The sequence below is a fragment of the Lissotriton vulgaris genome, chromosome 9 (assembly GCF_964263255.1).
Source record: "Lissotriton vulgaris chromosome 9, aLisVul1.2, whole genome shotgun sequence".
Taxonomy (NCBI): Eukaryota; Metazoa; Chordata; class Amphibia; order Caudata; family Salamandridae; genus Lissotriton; species Lissotriton vulgaris.
The window spans coordinates 1,239,199,533-1,239,218,251 of NC_141697.1; the positions used below are offsets into that span (position 1 = coordinate 1,239,199,533).

Below are 18,719 nucleotides of genomic sequence, written 5' to 3' on the forward strand. Positions count from 1 at the left end.
TGTGTACACAGACAGACTCCCAGTGTACAGGTGTGTACACAGACAGTCTCTCAGTGTACATGTGTGTGTACACAGACAGACTCTCAGTGTACAGGTGTGTACACAGACAGACTTTCAGTGTACAGGTGTCTATACAGACAGACTCTCAGTGTACAGGTGTGTACCCAGACAGACTCTCAGTGTACAGGTGTGTACCCAGACAGACTCTCAGTGTACAGGTGTGTGTACACAGGCAGACTCTCAGTGTACAGGTGTGTACACAGACAGACTCTCAGTGTACAGGTGTGTACACAGACAGACTCTCAGTGTACAGGTGTGTACACAGACAGACTCTCAGTGTAGACTCTCAGTGTACAGGTGTGTACACAGACAGACTCTCAGTGTACAGGTGTGTGTACACAGACAGACTCTCAGTGTACAGGTGTGTGTACACAGACAGACTCTCAGTGTACAGGTGTGTGTACACAGACAGACTCTCAGTGTACAGGTGTGTACACAGACAGACTCTCAGTGTACAGGTGTGTACACAGACAGACTCTCAGTGTACAGGTGTGTACACAGACAGACTCTCAGTGTACAGGTGTGTACACAGACAGACTCTCAGTGTACAGGTGTGTACACAGACAGACTCTCAGTGTACAGGTGTGTGTACACAGACAGACTCTCAGTGTACAGGTGTGTACACAGACAGACTCTCAGTGTACAGGTGTGTGTACACAGACAGACTCTCAGTGTACAGGTGTGTACACAGACAGACTCTCAGTGTACAGGTGTGTACACAGACAGACTCTCAGTGTACAGGTGTGTGTACACAGACAGACTCTCAGTGTACAGGTGTGTACACCGACAGACTCTCAGTGTACAGGTGTGTACACAGACAGACTCTCAGTGTACAGGTGTGTGTACACAGACAGACTCTCAGTGTACAGGTGTGTACACAGACAGACTCTCAGTGTACAGGTGTGTGTACACAGACAGACTCTCAGTGTACAGGTGTGTACACAGACAGACTCTCAGTGTACAGGTGTGTACACAGACAGACTCTCAGTGTACAGGTGTGTGTACACAGACAGACTCTCAGTGTACAGGTGTGTACACAGACAGACTCTCAGTGTACAGGTGTGTGTACACAGACAGACTCTCAGTGTACAGGTGTGTACACAGACAGACTCTCAGTGTACAGGTGTGTACACAGACAGACGCTCAGTGTACAGGTGTGTACACAGACAGACTCTCAGTGTACAGGTGTGTGTACACAGACAAACTCTTAGTGTACAGGTGTGTGTACACAGACAGACTCTCAGTGTACAGGTGTGTACACAGACAGACTCTCAGTGTACAGGTGTGTGTACACAGACAGACTCTCAGTGTACAGGTGTGTGTACACAGACAGACTCTCAGTGTACAGGTGTGTACACAGACATACTCTCAGTGTACAGGTGTGTACACAGACAGACTCTCGGTGTACAGGTGTGTACACAGACATACTCTCAGTGTACAGGTGTGTACACAGACAGACTCTCAGTGTACAGGTGTGTGTACACAGACAGACTCTCAGTGTACAGGTGTGTACACAGACAGACTCTCAGTGTACAGGTGTGTACACAGACAGACTCTCAGTGTACAGGTGTGTACACAGACAGACTCTCAGTGTACAGGTGTTTGTACGCAGACAGACTCTCAGTGTACAGGTGTGTACACAGACAGACTCTCAGTGTACAGGTGTGTAAACAGACAGACTCTCAGTGTACAGGTGTGTACACAGACAGACTCTCAGTGTACAGGTGTGTACACAGACAGACTCTCAGTGTACAGGTGTGTGTACACAGACAGACTCTCAGTGTACAGGTGTGTGTACACAGACAGACTCTCAGTCTACAGGTGTGTACACAGACAGACTCTCAGTCTACAGGTGTGTACACAGACAGACTCTCAGTGTACAGGTGTGCACACAGACAGACTCTCAGTGTACAGGTGTGTGTACACAGACAGACTCTCAGTGTACAGGTGTGTACACAGACAGACTCTCAGTGTACAGGTGTGTACACAGACAGACTCTCAGTGTACAGGTGTGTACACAGACAGACTCTCAGTGTACAGGTGTGTACACAGACAGACTCTAAGTGTACAGGTGTCTACACAGACAGACTCTCAGTGTACAGGTGTGTACCCAGACAGACTCTCAGTGTACAGGTGTGTACCCAGACAGACTCTCAGTGTACAGGTGTGTGTACACAGACACACTCTCAGTGTACAGGTGTGTGTACACAGACAGACTCTCAGTGTACAGGTGTGTACACAGTCAGACTCTCAGTGTACAGGTGTGTACACAGACAGACTCTCAGTGTACAGGTGTGTACACAGACAGACTCTCAGTGTACAGGTGTGTACACAGACAGACTCTCAGTGTACAGGTGTGTACACAGACAGACTCTCAGTGTACAGGTGTGTACACAGACAGACTCTCAGTGTACAGGTGTGTACACAGACAGACTCTCAGTGTACAGGTGTGTACACAGACAGACTCTCAGTGTACAGGTGTGTACACAGACAGACCCTCCGTGTACAGGTGTGTACACAGACAGACTCTCAGTGTACAGTTGTGTACACAGACAGACTCTCGGTGTACAGGTGTGTGTACACAGACAGACTCTCAGTGTACAGGTGTGTACACAGACAGACTCCCAGTGTACAGGTGTGTACACAGACAGACTCTCAGTGTACATGTGTGTACACAGACAGACTCTCAGTGTACAGGTGTGTACACAGACAGACTCTCAGTGTACAGGTGTGTACACAGACAGACTCTCAGTGTACAGGTGTGTACACAGACAGACTCTCAGTGCACAGGTGTGTACACAGACAGACTCTCAGTGTACAGGTGTGTGTACACAGACAGACTCTCAGTGTACAGGTGTGTACACAGACAGACTCTCAGTGTACAGGTGTGTACACAGACAGACTCTCAGTGTACAGGTGTGTACAAAGGCAGACTCTCAGTGTACAGGTGTGTACACAGACAGACTCTCAGTGTACAGGTGTTTACACAGACAGACTCTCAGTGTACAGGTGTGTACACAGACAGACTCTCAGTGTACAGGTGTGTACACAGACAGACTCTCAGTGTACAGGTGTGTACACAGACAGACTCTCAGTGTACAGGTGTGTGTACACAGACAGACTCTCAGTGTACAGGTGTGTGTACACAGACAGACTCTCAGTGTACAGGTGTGTGTACACAGACAGACTCTCAGTGTACAGGTGTGTACACAGACAGACTCTCAGTGTACATGTGTGTGTACACAGACAGACTCTCAGTGTACAGGTGTGTGTACACAGACAGACTCTCAGTGTACAGGTGTGTGTACACAGACAGACTCTCAGTGTACAGGTGTGTACACAGACAGACTCTCAGTGTACATGTGTGTGTACACAGACAGACTCTCGGTGTACAGGTGTGTGTACACAGACAGACTCTCAGTGTACAGGTGTGTACACAGACAGACTCTCAGTGTACAGGTGTGTACACAGACTTTTCAGTGCATCAGTGTGTTCACAGAGGCAATCTCTCAGAGCACAAGGGTGTGTACAGTTACAACCTCTAAGTGTATATGTGTGTACACACAGACAACTTCACAGTAGATCAGTGTGGGTTCATAGAGGCAAAGTTTCTAAGTACAGGGGTGTGACAGTGACAACCTCTCAGTGTACATGGGTACGGCAACCCCTTAGTGTACTGGTGTGGGTACAGAGACAATCTTTCAGTGTACAGGTGTGTGTGTACAGACACAACCTGTCAGTGTACAGACATGTGTACAGAGACAACCTCTTAGTACACCAGTGTGTACACAGAGACAACATCTAAGTGCACTGTGCACAGATGTGTGTAAGGAGACAAACCTCTCAGTGTACCGGTGTGCACAGAGACAAAGGTCGCTGAGGAGTGCCTGAGACGCTCTCCTACACTGATAGCTGGACACATACGCCAACAGATACCTCTGTCCGCAGTGCGCGTACGTGTGAGCATGAAGTGTGGGCATTCGGTTTCAGTGCACAGGAAGGCATCAGAGTAGGTGGATCAGTTGTCATGTGGAGAACTCCCTGAGTGCTTCTCTGAGGTGTGCAGTAAAAAGTGTGTGTCCTACCTCCTGACAACCAGTGAACTTTACCTTTATCAAACAGGATTGATTGACATCCTTCTAACAATGAATACATATCGTTTGAGAGCTAAAAACGTCATCAAACTTCACAATAATATATGTGAAAGTGGATGTGAGTACTGACCGGAAACTGTATAACGAGAGACATGTAGTCTGTCGAGGAGCTTATATCTACAGGGTCCCTCGCTAGGCGCTTTGCCTCACCGCTGCTTGCCTCAGTGAAGAAGGCATTGGTCCCAGTTTATGAGTCTCTGCGAACAGGATCGGCTCTTTTCACTCATATCTTCAACTCACGACTCCCCCGAGGTCGCATTTCTTGTCAAGGAGGGCTGAGGAGGGCTGGAAAGAGGAATCCTCAGTGGAAATGTGTCCTGGTTCCAGGTTCGGGTGAGAGTGTTTATAGAGGTGAAGAGACTTCTGTGACGCGTGGGTTGCAGTCAACACCTCCCACAGCTGGGGTTAATTCTCACAACCCTGGACAGTAACCGGCGGAGTGGACTGCGAATGATAGAAACGCCTAAAGACAGCTGCAGAGCTGCTCGAAGCGGCCACCTTACTGAAAACCATAAACTACGTGTCACATAACATGATAACCGCGCCTCGGTGGTCATCACGCATGACTTGGAAACATATATCATGTGAGATCGAAACAAAGACAATGCACTTAACCTCACAGCCTACAATGGGCAGCGCGCTACCTATGCGGGCAAGCACTTCAGCGCCCCACATACGGGTAGTAAGCACTATACAAGTGTTGAAATACGATACAATACATTATACTCATGCGAAGGCGTCCAGTAGATAAAACCAAGCGGCGAGGGAAAGGGCTGGTCAAACTTAATGTCCGTAGGGCAAAAGGCAGTGCCGTAGGGGTACGACCCTAATCTGAGCCTTAAAAAAGGGCAGTTTCTACTCACAAACTTAAGTTATAGAAAGCCAACCATGCCTAGTTCTCAGAACGTCTCAGCTCTGCCCAAATCTGGCCAAACAGCTATCACACATGGGCTGAAATGCAAGTCACTTTTAAATCCATGCGAGATATGTAAGGCAGCTCGTTCCAGCACTCTGACCCTTTCAGACAAAACATGTGCTTTACGCCGGCCTTGTCGAGAACTTAGATCTCCCAATGTCCTCCTCAATGTGTCCAAAGTTTTCAGGCTGTCTTGTAACATCAGCATTTTCAGCTGCCGCTGCCTCTGTCAAGGTATCACTTGCCACATCTGTACCTTGATAGGGAGTGAAGAGTTTGGGGGAGTTCAAGCTGAACCCCTATCTCACAATCGGAGTAGAGTTCCATTAGAAGCTTCCAGTCCCGCTCTCTGGGCCATGGAAGATGGCTTCCCCTCAGAGCTCTCCCTTTGTGGCCTCATGGGGGACTTTGAAGCCAGAGATGCCTTTCTGTTCAGTTTTCACTCAAGATACTCCAGTGAATATTTTGCAAATTTGAAACATAATTTCACATAATTTTCCTGAAATGTGTATTTTTTCAATTACGATATTCTGGACACCTCCAGAGGATGGAGGGACAATGTCTGTGCTGGCCGAAGACGTAACACAGAGCAAGGGGTGAGAGCCGGGTCGGCGGAGGCCTCCTGTGGACACCCACTGGCCAGGGTCTGATGGCTTCTGCTGAAGAGCAGACCTTCAAGAGGCATACAGAAGGAAGGAAGGGGGCGCTAGAGTGCTAGAGGGCAGGGGAGGAGGACAGCGAGCGACAACAGTGGGCCTGAATCAGAAAGGGTAGTAAATGGAAAGCAGGGACTGGTCACTATGTGAAACAGATTGGGGCGGTCAGCGTGGAGACGGTTGTAGGGATTTCAAGGTCAGCGTCTGGAGGAGACGCAGAAAAGCCAGGCTTGCTTCTCTCTCAGATTTTTGTTTGAGTGTTTAAAGGGCAGATTTTGACCACCCAGCGCCTTGAGACCCTCACGGGTGAGTAGTGCGCTTTACAAATGATATGATTGATTGATTGATTGATTGACTTCGATATCCCACCCAAGCATGCACTACGTGGAAAGGAAGATTCAGAGAAATGATATTTTCAAAAATAAAATTACTCCTTACAAAAACTTTACACTGTTTCTATACACTGCTGATCATGGCAACTGTCTCTTGGTGGCAGAGAGAGCGATGTGATTGGTTACCGGGGGCCCGATTCACAGAACTAATCTGAGATAAAATCCTAAACGTACTACTTTCGGTATTCACAGAATACCGAATGCTAAAATGCTAAAAACCCTGCTGTTCATCTAATTTGCAGTTGCTTTCAGCTCCTCATCGTTTTCATTTGCTTCGGCACCGGGAGGGACACCCTTGAGTAGCGGGGCGCGATATAAATGTTAATAACATAACATAACAGAAGCCAGACTGATTGCTATTGCTAATGCTTGTTGTTTCTGTGCTGCTGCAGCAGCATGGAGGCGGCACACTCAGAGACAGCTTCACATCTCAGGCCTGAGCAGAGCATGTACATATTAAACCCTGCCCAGTCATCATAGCCTGATATGTGTCCGCGGCCAGCGCGCGCCAGGAGGCTGCCCCCACCAGGAGGCTGCCCCCACAGACATCATTTCCGATGATGGGGGCGGGGGGAGGGTACCTGTTCCGTGGCCCCTTCTGTACCTAGCTGGAGCTGGTCCCTGCGGGCCCTGCCGCATAATTACCCAAACATCTGGGTAATGAACACCTGCTCAACGGCTCTTCTCAGGTAATTACAATCTGTTTTTTGTCTCAAAACTGGTTTTCCCGGATATTTTTTCTTTTAGATTTCCCAGCTGATTTGTCTCTGTTTGACGTGAGGCCTCGGGTTTGTCAATTATGGGCAGCTTGTTTGTCGCGGTGCACCCTGGGACCTGTAAAATGTGTTTTTTTTATTATTTAAAACATGAAATAGAGTTGTCTTGGGAAGCAGGCGCAGGCGCTGGCTAGAGTCAGCGGCGCTGCTTGTTAGAAAGAATATTTTATTGTGCTTCAGACTTCCAATCACTTTATGGTCAGCTGTGTGTTGACAAAGTGCGCTTTCAGCCCAGTGGATCTTAGAGATGGTCTTTCTGTTACCAGTTTTCTTATCTCTGTTTTTTAATATAGCACCCAGAAGCTTTGTCGAGCGCTTCGACACACTTTAAACATACACACATTTGGAAAAGAGATTCATAACAAGTGGCGGCAGAAAAGGACCAACAAGCCCCTCTGCTTCTCCAACCATCCCTCAACTGCCCCTCGAGGCCCATTAAGGGGCATATTTACAAGGGCTTTATCTCTGCTTTTTTGGCTTACAAAGCCAAAAAAGCAGAGATAAAACTATCACCCTATTTACAAGAGGGTGCAAACATGCATAATCGCATGTTAGCAGCCTTTTTCCCAACGCCTGCCTTTGCATCTCTAATGAGATGCAAAGTGGGCGTCACTGGGCGTTACCCGGATGGACTACCTTGCAAATATCACTGATGTTCACATCGCGATATTTACGAGGCTGCCCCAGCATTTTAGCACCTGTTAGTTTTTGGAGAAAACGGCTGTTTTCGCCAAAAGCTAACGTCTGCTGAAATGCAGACTTACATATCCCCAACATTGGGGTGGATTTAGCTGATACGACCCTGAGGGTCGTATCAGCAAGGTTATCGCCGTTTTGCAGGGAACATCGCTGGAAAACCAGCGATGTTCCCTGCAAAAGGGCAATAACCTCGCTATCTCTGGAATTTTTATCGCCCTGGAGTAACGCGTTGTTAATAAATTCCAGGGATAGCCTGCGATAATATAATTATCACCTAGCACGGCCAGCGATAATTATCCTTGGGCGTTGATAATATGCCCCCTGATCCCCAGTTTGCCCTGGCTCAGAACCCTTTTACCACCTCAGTATCTCCTCGTCCCTGGCAATCATTAGCTTTGACTGTTCTCAATGTCTGGGTGGGCGTCGCCCACTCTCATTGGGCCCGCTTCACAGAAGTAACTTAAGAAAAAATCCTAAACTTACTACTTTTGGTATTCACAGAAGTTAGGATTTTGTCTTAAGTTTGTTTTAAGACAGACTGAAGACAAACTTAAGACTGACTTAAGACAGACTTAAGGCAAAATCCTAACTTAAGTCTGTCTTAAGTTTGTCTTAAGTCTGTCTTTAGACAAACTTAAGATAAAATCCTAACTTCTGTGAATACCAAAAGTAGTAACTTTAGGATTTTGTCTGAAGTTAGTTCTGTGACTCAAGCCCGCAGTCTCCAAAGCCAAGCTGAAAACCAGACCACCTACTGTCTCAGGGCCGTATTATGAGCTTGGCGGTCTTGTAGCGGGCCGCCACGCTAGTGCCACTCTCAAAGACTGACAAACCTGTAAGAAGACCATGTGCCGGATTCCGACTGGAATCCAGGTGGGGTGGTCCCCCGGCGGCTGGCCCATGATGGTGCCGTGCTAAGGCTCGTACGTGAACTTTTCTCAAATAATGATTTCCTCTTTGGTAAGATCAGTCACTCAGTTTTCATACATTCATATCCATAAACAAACCCTATTATCAAAACATGAATTGAAATAAAATGAGTTAAAAAGTATAAGTGAAAATATCTACACTCAATATGAGGCAAGTTTATTGAACCAACATCATATATGTGTTTATCGTAAAAAACACTAATTCACATTTTTCTTAAGTAAGCATCAATACACACAATAACAATACTAAAAAACAACAATTTGTTATATTATAAGAAACATACAAATTACGGGGCAGATAATACAGTGTTCACAAAATAATACATCTTCATTAGACAAAAAACACAGTGGCAGAACATATCAGACAGTTGTATCATGTGATTAGGTCAACACCAATCTATAACAGATCATTTGATTCCAGTCAGCACTTCAGTATCCTTTAACTCACAAATGTCCCAAAGATCTTGCGTTTTAGGAAATAGCAGAGCATCAACGCGTTTCGGTGGGTATTATAATATGACAGCCACCTTCTTCAGGAAAAAGATATCTCTCAACCACAGTTTGTTCACTTTGTTAGCACCTATGGAGAACTGCTGGCAGACCTCACAGAAGATAAAAAGATCCACCAATTGGGGCAAGGGCTAATGTATATATGCCTCAATCCCATCCAAACGTTCAACAAGGGCATATTTCTGTCGTCTTGTAAATCACTATCGCAGAAATGGTTAAAAAGAAGGAATATCCGGTACCTTGGAATTAGTTATAAGGTAATCCTCCTGGACAGGTACTCAGTAGGGGAAAAACTTCTCACTCTAAGAATCCCTTTGCCGCTAGGTCGCTCCTACCTCACCGTCAAGCCAATAATATCCTTCACCAACTAACACATTGACGGGGCAATATCCTCCGTGTTCTTTCAAACCTACGTCATATGTGAACTTTAGCAGGGCACCTCAAGGGGAACGTCATTGCACGTTCCTGCAGGCCATGGACTAAAGTCCATACCCTGCAGGAACTGGGAAGCGTGCATACAGGGGGGAAAACTATGTGCCCCCCCCCCTCCCCCCCGAAAGCATCCACTGGCACAGAGGCAACAGGGGGCACTGTAGGGCTCCCTTAGTTTCCTCCCGCTAGTCTGGTGATCGACGTACTGCCACCATGACTACCGCCGTAGGGGTAACAAGGTCCTCAATGTTCACTGACACCTTTTGTGTTACCAAGATTGTGCCCGTCTTCACTTCCTGCCGATCACTCCTGTTGTGTTCTCTGTGTTTGTGATTACGTGAACCGCCCTGGCACCCTCCAGAATGAATAATAAATAAAAGTGCTGTCTTCAGATAATCCATGTTGGGGGGTCATTTTCTTCAAGACTAGCTGCATGGTTGTCTTTTACCTGACCGAAAGAAGTTCTAGTTAGGGGCAGGCAGAGAACTCCGCTCCGCTGGCGGAGCTTGCGGATTTTTGCCTACTCCGTGTTCCGCGGAGTAGGCAAACATTTGTATAAGAATGAGAGCTGAGTTCAGCCCCCGGCCCCTCAGTTAAAGCTCACCGTCTCCACCCCCCCCCCCCCCCCCCCCAATAAATATCTTTAAAAAAGAAATAATGAAGATTAAAAAATCACACCTACCTCTATCATGGCATTTCTGGGCTGTCCTCCTCCTCTTCGCCCGGGTCTCCCCTGCATAAACCCCTGCATCAGACGTACGTCAGAAGTACGTTGTGGTAGAACTGCGCATGTGCGCGCAGTCCTACAAGACGTACATCTGACGTAGGGGGTTCGTTTTGAAGAAGAAACCATGGCGAGGAGGAGGGGGGCAGCCCGGAGATGCTGCTATAGAGGTAAGTGCATTTTTAAAAATCTAATTTATTTATTTATGTGTAATATATATTTGAGGGGTTGGAGGCGCGGAGTAGAGTTCCATTGATTTTTTTGCCCAACTCCGTGGAACTCTGCGCAGTGCAACTACGCCAGCTCCGCCCGGGCCTGGTTCTAATTTCAAACCAAGGCAACAGAACTGGGGTGGCAGAGTGGGCTAAAGAACGGTGATGGATTAAACCCAGATCTTTTGACTGGGTGTGAATGTTTGATTGATTCAGATGTTCCGTCCATCACCACCCCCTTTTGTACCGCTTTTGGCCGCCATAAGTGTGGCAGGGTATGCTCAGACATGAGTCCCTTGCTCACTTTGCCACTGGATTCAAGCAAGCCGGGCTGAAGACGGCTGGAATGCCAGAAACCGGTCCTCGGAAGCTTGTTTCCGGTCCAGGGAAGACATGGCTTGGCAGTTTGGGCTGGACTGTTCCCATGAGGCACAGGGTCAGACTGATTTGCATATAGCCATGTCTGAACTGGGGTGGCAGAGTGGGCTAAAGAACGGTGATTCATTAAACCCAGATCTTTTAACTGGGTGTGAGTGTTTGATTGATTCAGATGCTCTATCCATCACCACCCCCTTTTGCACCTGCCGTGGACTTCTGAGCAGCGCTTTGGGCACCAGCTCTCATTCTTATGTAAATTAACCACTTCCTAACACCTTTTTCCTAGACCTGGGTTTTTATTAGGGGTAGGCGGAATATTCCATCCCACCCTCGGAATTGGCAACATTTGGCGATTCCGCGTGACTCTTGTAATGCAGGGTTCAAGCTAAACCCCACCCATCATCACATGGTGGAATCTTTTCTCGCCTATGGCTCGAGAATGGTAAGTTGGCATGAACGAGTGGGATTTGGCGTCCCCTAGTGCGACTTCCGGTCACTAGGAGGACATCCAGAGAGATGTTTCTAATGCGGGCGGTTGTGACCGTTCACGGTCAGAAGGCAGCTGCTCAAATAGAAAATCTACACGAGCTCCAGTAAAATCAACTCGCGTAGCTGTGCCCGCTGTTGCACCACGTGGTGCCATTGGCGCTAATATTTCAGTGCTGAACGCACTTCCGGCAATAAATTCCGGTGGGACTTGCCTATTTCCGCCCATTGGCAGAACGCTGAAGAATCTTGCAGTTTTTATGTAACTCCATAGAATTCCATGGAGTAATATTCAGCGAGTTACGATCACCGCTAGTTTTTATTTAGTAGTTCACCATTCTAGGAGCCTCGTCTTTGCTTCAGTTGATCCAGTTTGACTAAGGAAGGCCGCGTCCTTGCTTCAGTTGATCCAGTTGGACAAAGGAAGGCCGCATCCTTGCTTCAGTTGATCCAGCTAGACTGAGAAAGGCCACATCCTTGCTTCAGTTGATCCAGCTGGACTAAGGAAGGCCGCGTCCTTGCTTCAGTTGATCCAGCTGGACTAAGGAAGGCCGCGTCCTTGCTTCAGTTGATCCAGTTGGACTAAGGAAGGCCGCGTCCTTGCTTCAGTTGATCCAGTTGGACTAAGGAAGGCCGCGTCCTTGCTTCAGTTGATTCAGCTAGACTAAGGAAGGCTGCGTCCTTGCTTCAGTTGATCCAGCTGGACCAAGAAGGCCGCGTCCTTGCTTCAGTTGATTCAGCTGGACTAAGGAAGGCAACGTCCTTGCTTCAGTTGATCCAGTTGGACTAAGGAAGGCCGCGTCCTTGCTTCAGTTGATCCAGCTAGACTAAGGAAGGCCGCGTCCTTTCTTCAGTTGATCCAGCTGGACTAAGGAAGGCCGCGTCCTTGCTTCAGTTGATCCAGCTAGACTAAGGAAGGCGCGTGCCTGCTTCAGTTGATCCAGCTGGACTAAGGAAGGCTGCGTCCTTGCTTCAGTTGATCCAGTTGGACTAAGGAAGGCCGCGTCCTTGCTTCAGTTGATCCAGTTGGACTAAGGAAGGCCACGTCCTTGCTTCAGTTGATCCAGCTAGACTGAGCAAGGCCACATCCTTGCTTCAGTTGATCCAGCTGGACTAAGGAAGGCCGCGTCCTTGCTTCAGTTGATCCAGTTGGACTAAGGAAGACTGCGTCCTTACTTCAGTTGATCCAGCTGGACTAAGGAAGGCCGCGTCCTTTCTTCAGTTGATCCAGTTGGACTAAGGAAGACCGCGTCCTTGCTTCAGTTGATCCAGTTGGACTAAGGAAGACCGCGTCCTTGCTTCAGTTGATCCAGCTGGACTAAGGAAGGCCGCGTCCTTGCTTCAGTTGATCCAGTTGGACTAAGCAAGGCCGTGTCCTTGCTTCAGTTGATCCAGCTGGACTAAGGAAGGCCGCGTCCTTGCTTCAGTTGATCCAGTTGGACTAAGCAAGGCCGTGTCCTTGCTTCAGTTGATCCAGCTGGACCAAGGAAGGCCGCGTCCTTGCTTCAGTTGATCCAGCTGGACTAAGGAAGGCCGCGTCCTTTCTTCAGTTGATCCAGCTGGACTAAGGAAGGCCACATCCTTGCTTCAGTTGATCCAGCTGGACTAAGGAAGGCCGCGTCCTTGCTTCAGTTGATCCAGTTGGACTAAGCAAGGCCGTGTCCTTGCTTCAGTTGATCCAGCTGGAATAAGGAAGGCCGCGTCCTTGCTTCAGTTGATCCAGCTGGAATAAGGAAGGCCACGTCCTTGCTTCAGTTGATTCAGCTAGACTAAGGAAGGCAGCGTCCTTGCTTCAGTTGATCCAGCAAGACTAAGGAAGGCCGCGTCCTTGCTTCAGTTGATCCAGCTGGACCAAGGAAGGCCGCGTCCTTGCTTCAGTTGATTCAGCTAGACTAAGGAAGGCCGCGTCCTTGCTTCAGTTGATCCAGCTGGACCAAGGAAGGCCGCGTCCTTGCTTCAGTAGATCCAGCTGGACTAAGGAAGGCAGCGTCCTTGCTTCAGTTGATCCAGCAAGACTAAGGAAGGCCGCGTCCTTGCTTCAGTTGATCCAGCTGGACCAAGGAAGGCCGCGTCCTTGCTTCAGTTGATTCAGCTAGACTAAGGAAGGCCGCGTCCTTGCTTCAGTTGATCCAGCTGGACCAAGGAAGGCCGCGTCCTTGCTTCAGTAGATCCAGCTGGACTACCAAAGGCCCCGTCATTGCTTTAGTTGATCTAGCTAGACTAAGGAAGGCCGCGTCCTTGCTTCAGTTGATTCAGCTAGACTAAGGAAGGCTGCGTCCTTGCTTCAGTTGATCCAGCTAGACTAAGGAAGGCCGCGTCCTTGCTTCAGTTGATTCAGCTGGACTAAGGAAGGCTGCGTCTTTGCTCGGCATACCCTGTGTGGTCCATGAATGAGTGTAGTGCATTACTCACATCTGGTTGCAAGCTCTACACATCACCCTTGGCACCGCTGCCTTATCACTTATCACCCCTGGTCCCGCTGCCTGAGCACTCATCACCCCTGGCACCGCTGCCTTATCACTTATCACCCCTGGCACCGCTGCCTTAGCACACATCATCCCTGGCACCGCTGCCTGAGCACTCATCACGCCTGGCACTGCTGCCTGGGCACAGATCACCCCTGGCACCACTGCCTGAGAACACATCACCCCTGATACCACCTGGTTGGGCACACTTCACCCCTGGCATCGCTGCCTCAGCACACATCACCCCTGCCCTGACACCGCTGTCTGAACACACATCACCCCTGGCACCGCTGCGTGAGCACTCATCACTCCGGGTACCGCTGCCTGAGCACACATCACACCTGGTAACGCTGCCTGGGCACACATCACGCATGGTACCTCTGCCTGAGAACACATCACCCCTGGCACTGCTGCCTGAGCACACATCGCGCCGAGGCGCCAGGCACCGCTGCCTGAGCACACATCACCCCTGGCACTGCTGCCTGAGCACACATCACCCCAGGCACCGCTGCCTGAGCACACATCGCGCCTGGTACCACTGCCTGAGCACTCATCACCTCTGGCACCACTGCCTGAGCACACATCACGCCTGGTATCGCTGCCTGAGAACACATCACCCCTGGCACCGCTGTCTGGGCACACATCACCCCTAGCACCGCTGCCTGGGCACACATCACCCCTGGCATCGCTGCCTCGACCCTCATCACCTCTGGCACCGCTGCCTGAGCACACATCAACCCTGGCACCACTGCCTTATCACTCATCACCGCTGGCACCGCTTCCGGGCACACATCACCCTCAATACCGCCTGGTCGGGTACACATACCCCTGGTAATGCTGCCTGGGTACATGTCGCCCTTAATACCACCTGGCTGTGCACATATCACCCCTGGCACCGCCTGATTGGTCACTCATCACCCCTGGCACCGCTGCCTAAGCACAGAACACTCCTCGCACTGCTGCCTGAGCACCCATCACCCCTGACACCACTGTCTGAACACACATCACCCATGGCACTACTGCCTGGGCACACATCACCCCTGATACCACCTGGTTGGGCACACTTCACCCCTGGCATCGCTGCCTCAGCACACATCACCCCTGCCCTGACACCGCTGTCTGAACACACAAAACCCCCCCTGGCACCGCTGCGTGAGCACTCATCACTCCGGGTACCGCTGCCTGAGCACACATCACACCTGGTAACGCTGCCTGGGCACACATCATGCATGGTACCTCTGCCTGAGAACACATCACCCCTGGCACTGCTGCCTGAGCACACATCGCGCCAGGCACCGCTGCCTGAGCACACATCACCCCTGGCACTGCTGCCTGAGCACACATCACCCCTGGCACTGCTGCCTGAGCACACATCACCCCTGGCACCGCTGCCTGAGCACACATCACCCCTGGCACTGCTGCCTGAGCACACATCACCCCTGGCACTGCTGCCTGAGCACACATCACCCCAGGCACCGCTGCCTGAGCACACATCGCGCCTGGTACCACTGCCTGAGCACTCATCACCTCTGGCACCACTGCCTGAGCACACATCACGCCTGGTATCGCTGCCTGAGAACACATCGCGCCTGGTACCACTGCCTGAGCACTCATCACCTCTGGCACCACTGCCTGAGCACACATCGCGCCTGGTACCACTGGCTGAGCACTCATCACCCCTGGCACCGCTGCCTGAGCACACATCACCCCTGGCACTGCTGCCTGAGCACACATCACCCCTGGCACTGCTGCCTGAGCACACATCACCCCAGGCACCGCTGCCTGAGCACACATCGCGCCTGGTACCACTGCCTGAGAACACATCACCCCTGGCACCGCTGTCTGGGCACACATCACCTCTGGCACCACTGCCTGAGCACACATCACCCCTGGCACCGCTGCCTGAGCACACATCACCCCAGGCACCGCTGCCTGAGCACACATCGCGCCTGGTACCACTGCCTGAGCACTCATCACCTCTGCCACCACTGCCTCAGCACACATCACGCCTGGTATCGCTGCCTGAGAACACATCACCCCTGGCACCGCTGTCTGGGCACACATCACCCCTAGCACCGCTGCCTGGGCACACATCACCCCTGGCATCGCTGCCTCGACCCTCATCACCTCTGGCACCGCTGCCTGAGCACACATCACCCCTGGCACCACTGCCTTATCACTCATCACCGCTGGCACCACTTCCGGGCACACATCACCCTCAATACCGCCTGGTCGGGTACACATAACCCCTGGTAATGCTGCCTGGGTACATGTCGCCCTAAATACCGCTTGGCTGTGCACACATCACCCCTGGCACCACCTGACTAGTCACTCATCACCCCTGGCACCGCTGCCTGAGCACAGAACACTCCTCGCACCGCTGCCTGGGCACTCATTACTCCTGGCACCGCTGCCTGGGCACACATCACCCCTGGTTTCACCGTCTGAGCGCAGACTTCCATGTGCCGGGTCCAAGTCAGGCAGACACTGCCCCGACCCTGCCAGCCTGTCCATGGGGCTGGCCCCCCCAGGAGCGCCCCACCTGCCCTCCGGGCTACTGAGCGGTGGCGACAACTTGGCGCCGGTCCTGGCGGGGGTACCCCCATCTCAGTTTAGATCAGTATTCAGGTGCTTATATAATGCAGCGCCTTAAAGCCGGTGACTCCCCCCGAGGTCCGCCCCCGTCTCGCGTGGGCTCCAGGCACTGCTCCCACGGTTCACGGACACAGACGCGTCTGTGATCCTCGGTTGTTTGACAGACGAGCTGCACTGCTTCTCCTCCGTGTAGCGGTATCGTTGACCCACGCTGCTTACGTGGATTTTTGACAAGTAATTCTCCTTCCCCTTCCTAAGCGCCTTGAAACCCTACGGGTATGTAGTGCGCTATATAAATCCTTTGACTTGACTTGACTTGACTTGGGGCTAAAATGAGCTTTTCAGGAGGAATGTGCCAGGGGCGCGCCTTGACCTCTGCCCTCCTGCGTCACTTTGAAGTGCCATGAATGATGCGGCGATGAGTACATGTTCATATGTGAAGGTGAGCTGACGTGTCAGGCATCTGACAAAGGTTGTGACGACTCAGAGGAGCGTTCACTTTAAACTCGAGTCTGCAGTACTTTGTATGTATGTGCTGCTCTGTGCAGCGTTGCTGCAGTGCACGAGGCGCCTATATAAAACTTTATAAATAAATAAATACATGAGCGGCGGCATTCAGCCCTTCCACGAGGAACGCATCCGCACACGAAGCAGTCCCTGCAGTGCCGGTCCACTTTTTGAGACCACAAATATTTTTGCTTTTTGCCAATGTTTTTCTTCTTATTCAATGTAATGAAATTGTCAGCTTCCCCCACAATCAAGTTTTACAAAACCTTGACAAAACAAGCATTAGCAAAGTCAGTAGGCCAGCAACCAGCGCCAGGCATATTGGCTTTGCTAATGCTTGCTTACGAGAGTGGTAATATTTATAGTCAGGCTCGGTGTGAACTCTTGGTGATTTTTCTTTCCTGTAAATAATGCAAGCCTCACTTTTGAAAGTCTGGATATTGGTTTTGGGGTCACCAATGCTCTGGTTATTGAGCTCTGATACGGATCTATAGTTTAACCTGCTCTGATACATACATTACTTTGATATCTGTAGATTAACCTGCTCCCAATGATTTTCGGAGATTCCTGGATCTTTAAGCAGACCTATCACTAGTATCCGATGCCGCGTTGGGCGTTACCTCTGCGCCAAAAACCGTTTGGTGTGTGCGCTCTACAAGTTATAGTAACATAACAAAACATCCAGCGCATGTGTCCAGTGCACTAATGAATGCTCTTCTTGTCCCTTTTCTATTTCCAGCAAGTGGACCTGTACCGACTGAACAGCCAGGAAAAACTGGGCCTGACGGTGTGCTACCGGACGGACGACGAGGACGACACCGGCATTTACATCAGCGAGGTACCCCGCACATTCTCCTCACATTATTACTAGGGGTGGGCGGAATTTGCGTGGTAGCGCTATGCAAAGCTCTGTGAAATGGTAAACACAGAGTTTTGCGAAAACGTGGAATTGCTTGTCTCGCCCATTGACAATGCTTTTTTCCTGTTCGCAAACGCTGTTTGCATGCTCGGGGGAAATATCTTCCGAACGCGCATTGCGAAAGCGCGAACAAGCAAAAAATTCCACAAAGTCGCGGATCACAGAATTTTTGGCAATCCCGCGATCTTTGTGGAACGCAAAATTTCCCAAATTCTGCAAATTCCGCAAGCGGAATGGAATTTACAGCCCAGGCCTAATTATTACTTCAGGAACAGTGCTTTAAATAGGAAGGTACTCACTGGTACTTAGAAGTTTGGGTAATCAGGTGGACAGACAGACACATAGACAGACAGTCAGGTTGCTCTAGTGCTCTGGAAGGTCTGCTGTATGGGAGTGTAATTCACATGCCAAATGTCACCTGTTTTGTTACTGACACGTCCCCAGCCCTTCTGACTCATCAGAAACACCAGACAGCTGCTAAATGCCCTCTGTTCTACTGCATGAGTGTGCAGAAGAAAACCGTAGTATTCTCTGCAGAGAAGCAGCTAATTGAAGTCTCATAAATAAGTGAGACTCAGGCGCGTGACTGCAGCAGAAACGGAGGGACTACAGTCAGGGGGCGGAACTCGCATCATTTGCTGTTACGCATGTACAATTACAATACAATTACGCCAGATTATACATCTTGAAGGAAGGAGTGAGACCCAGGATTTAGCGCTATTTTTTTAGCGCTAAGGGCCAGATGTACGACCATATTTGCATGCGCAAATGGGTTTGCGAACCTGTTTGCGCATGCAAAAACAGCATGGGGAATGTAAAAACCCTATTTTGCAACTCGCAATTTTTTGAGACTCACAAAATAGGGTTTTGCGACTCGCTATTAGGAAGGGGCATTCCCTTCCTAATAGC

General features: G+C 50.1%; 1 protein-coding gene across 3 annotated transcripts in view; it reads left to right on the top strand.

Moving 5' to 3' along the window:
- Positions 1 to 18,719, top strand: part of PDZRN3 (PDZ domain containing ring finger 3) — a 597,986-nt gene that overhangs the window by 566,451 nt on the left and 12,816 nt on the right. For all 3 annotated transcript variants that reach the window (XM_086939398.1, XM_086939399.1, XM_086939400.1), the window contains one exon: positions 17,631 to 17,729. In XM_086939398.1, the coding sequence (XP_086795524.1) occupies positions 17,631 to 17,729 (99 nt within the window). The remainder of the gene's footprint in view (positions 1 to 17,630; positions 17,730 to 18,719) is intronic.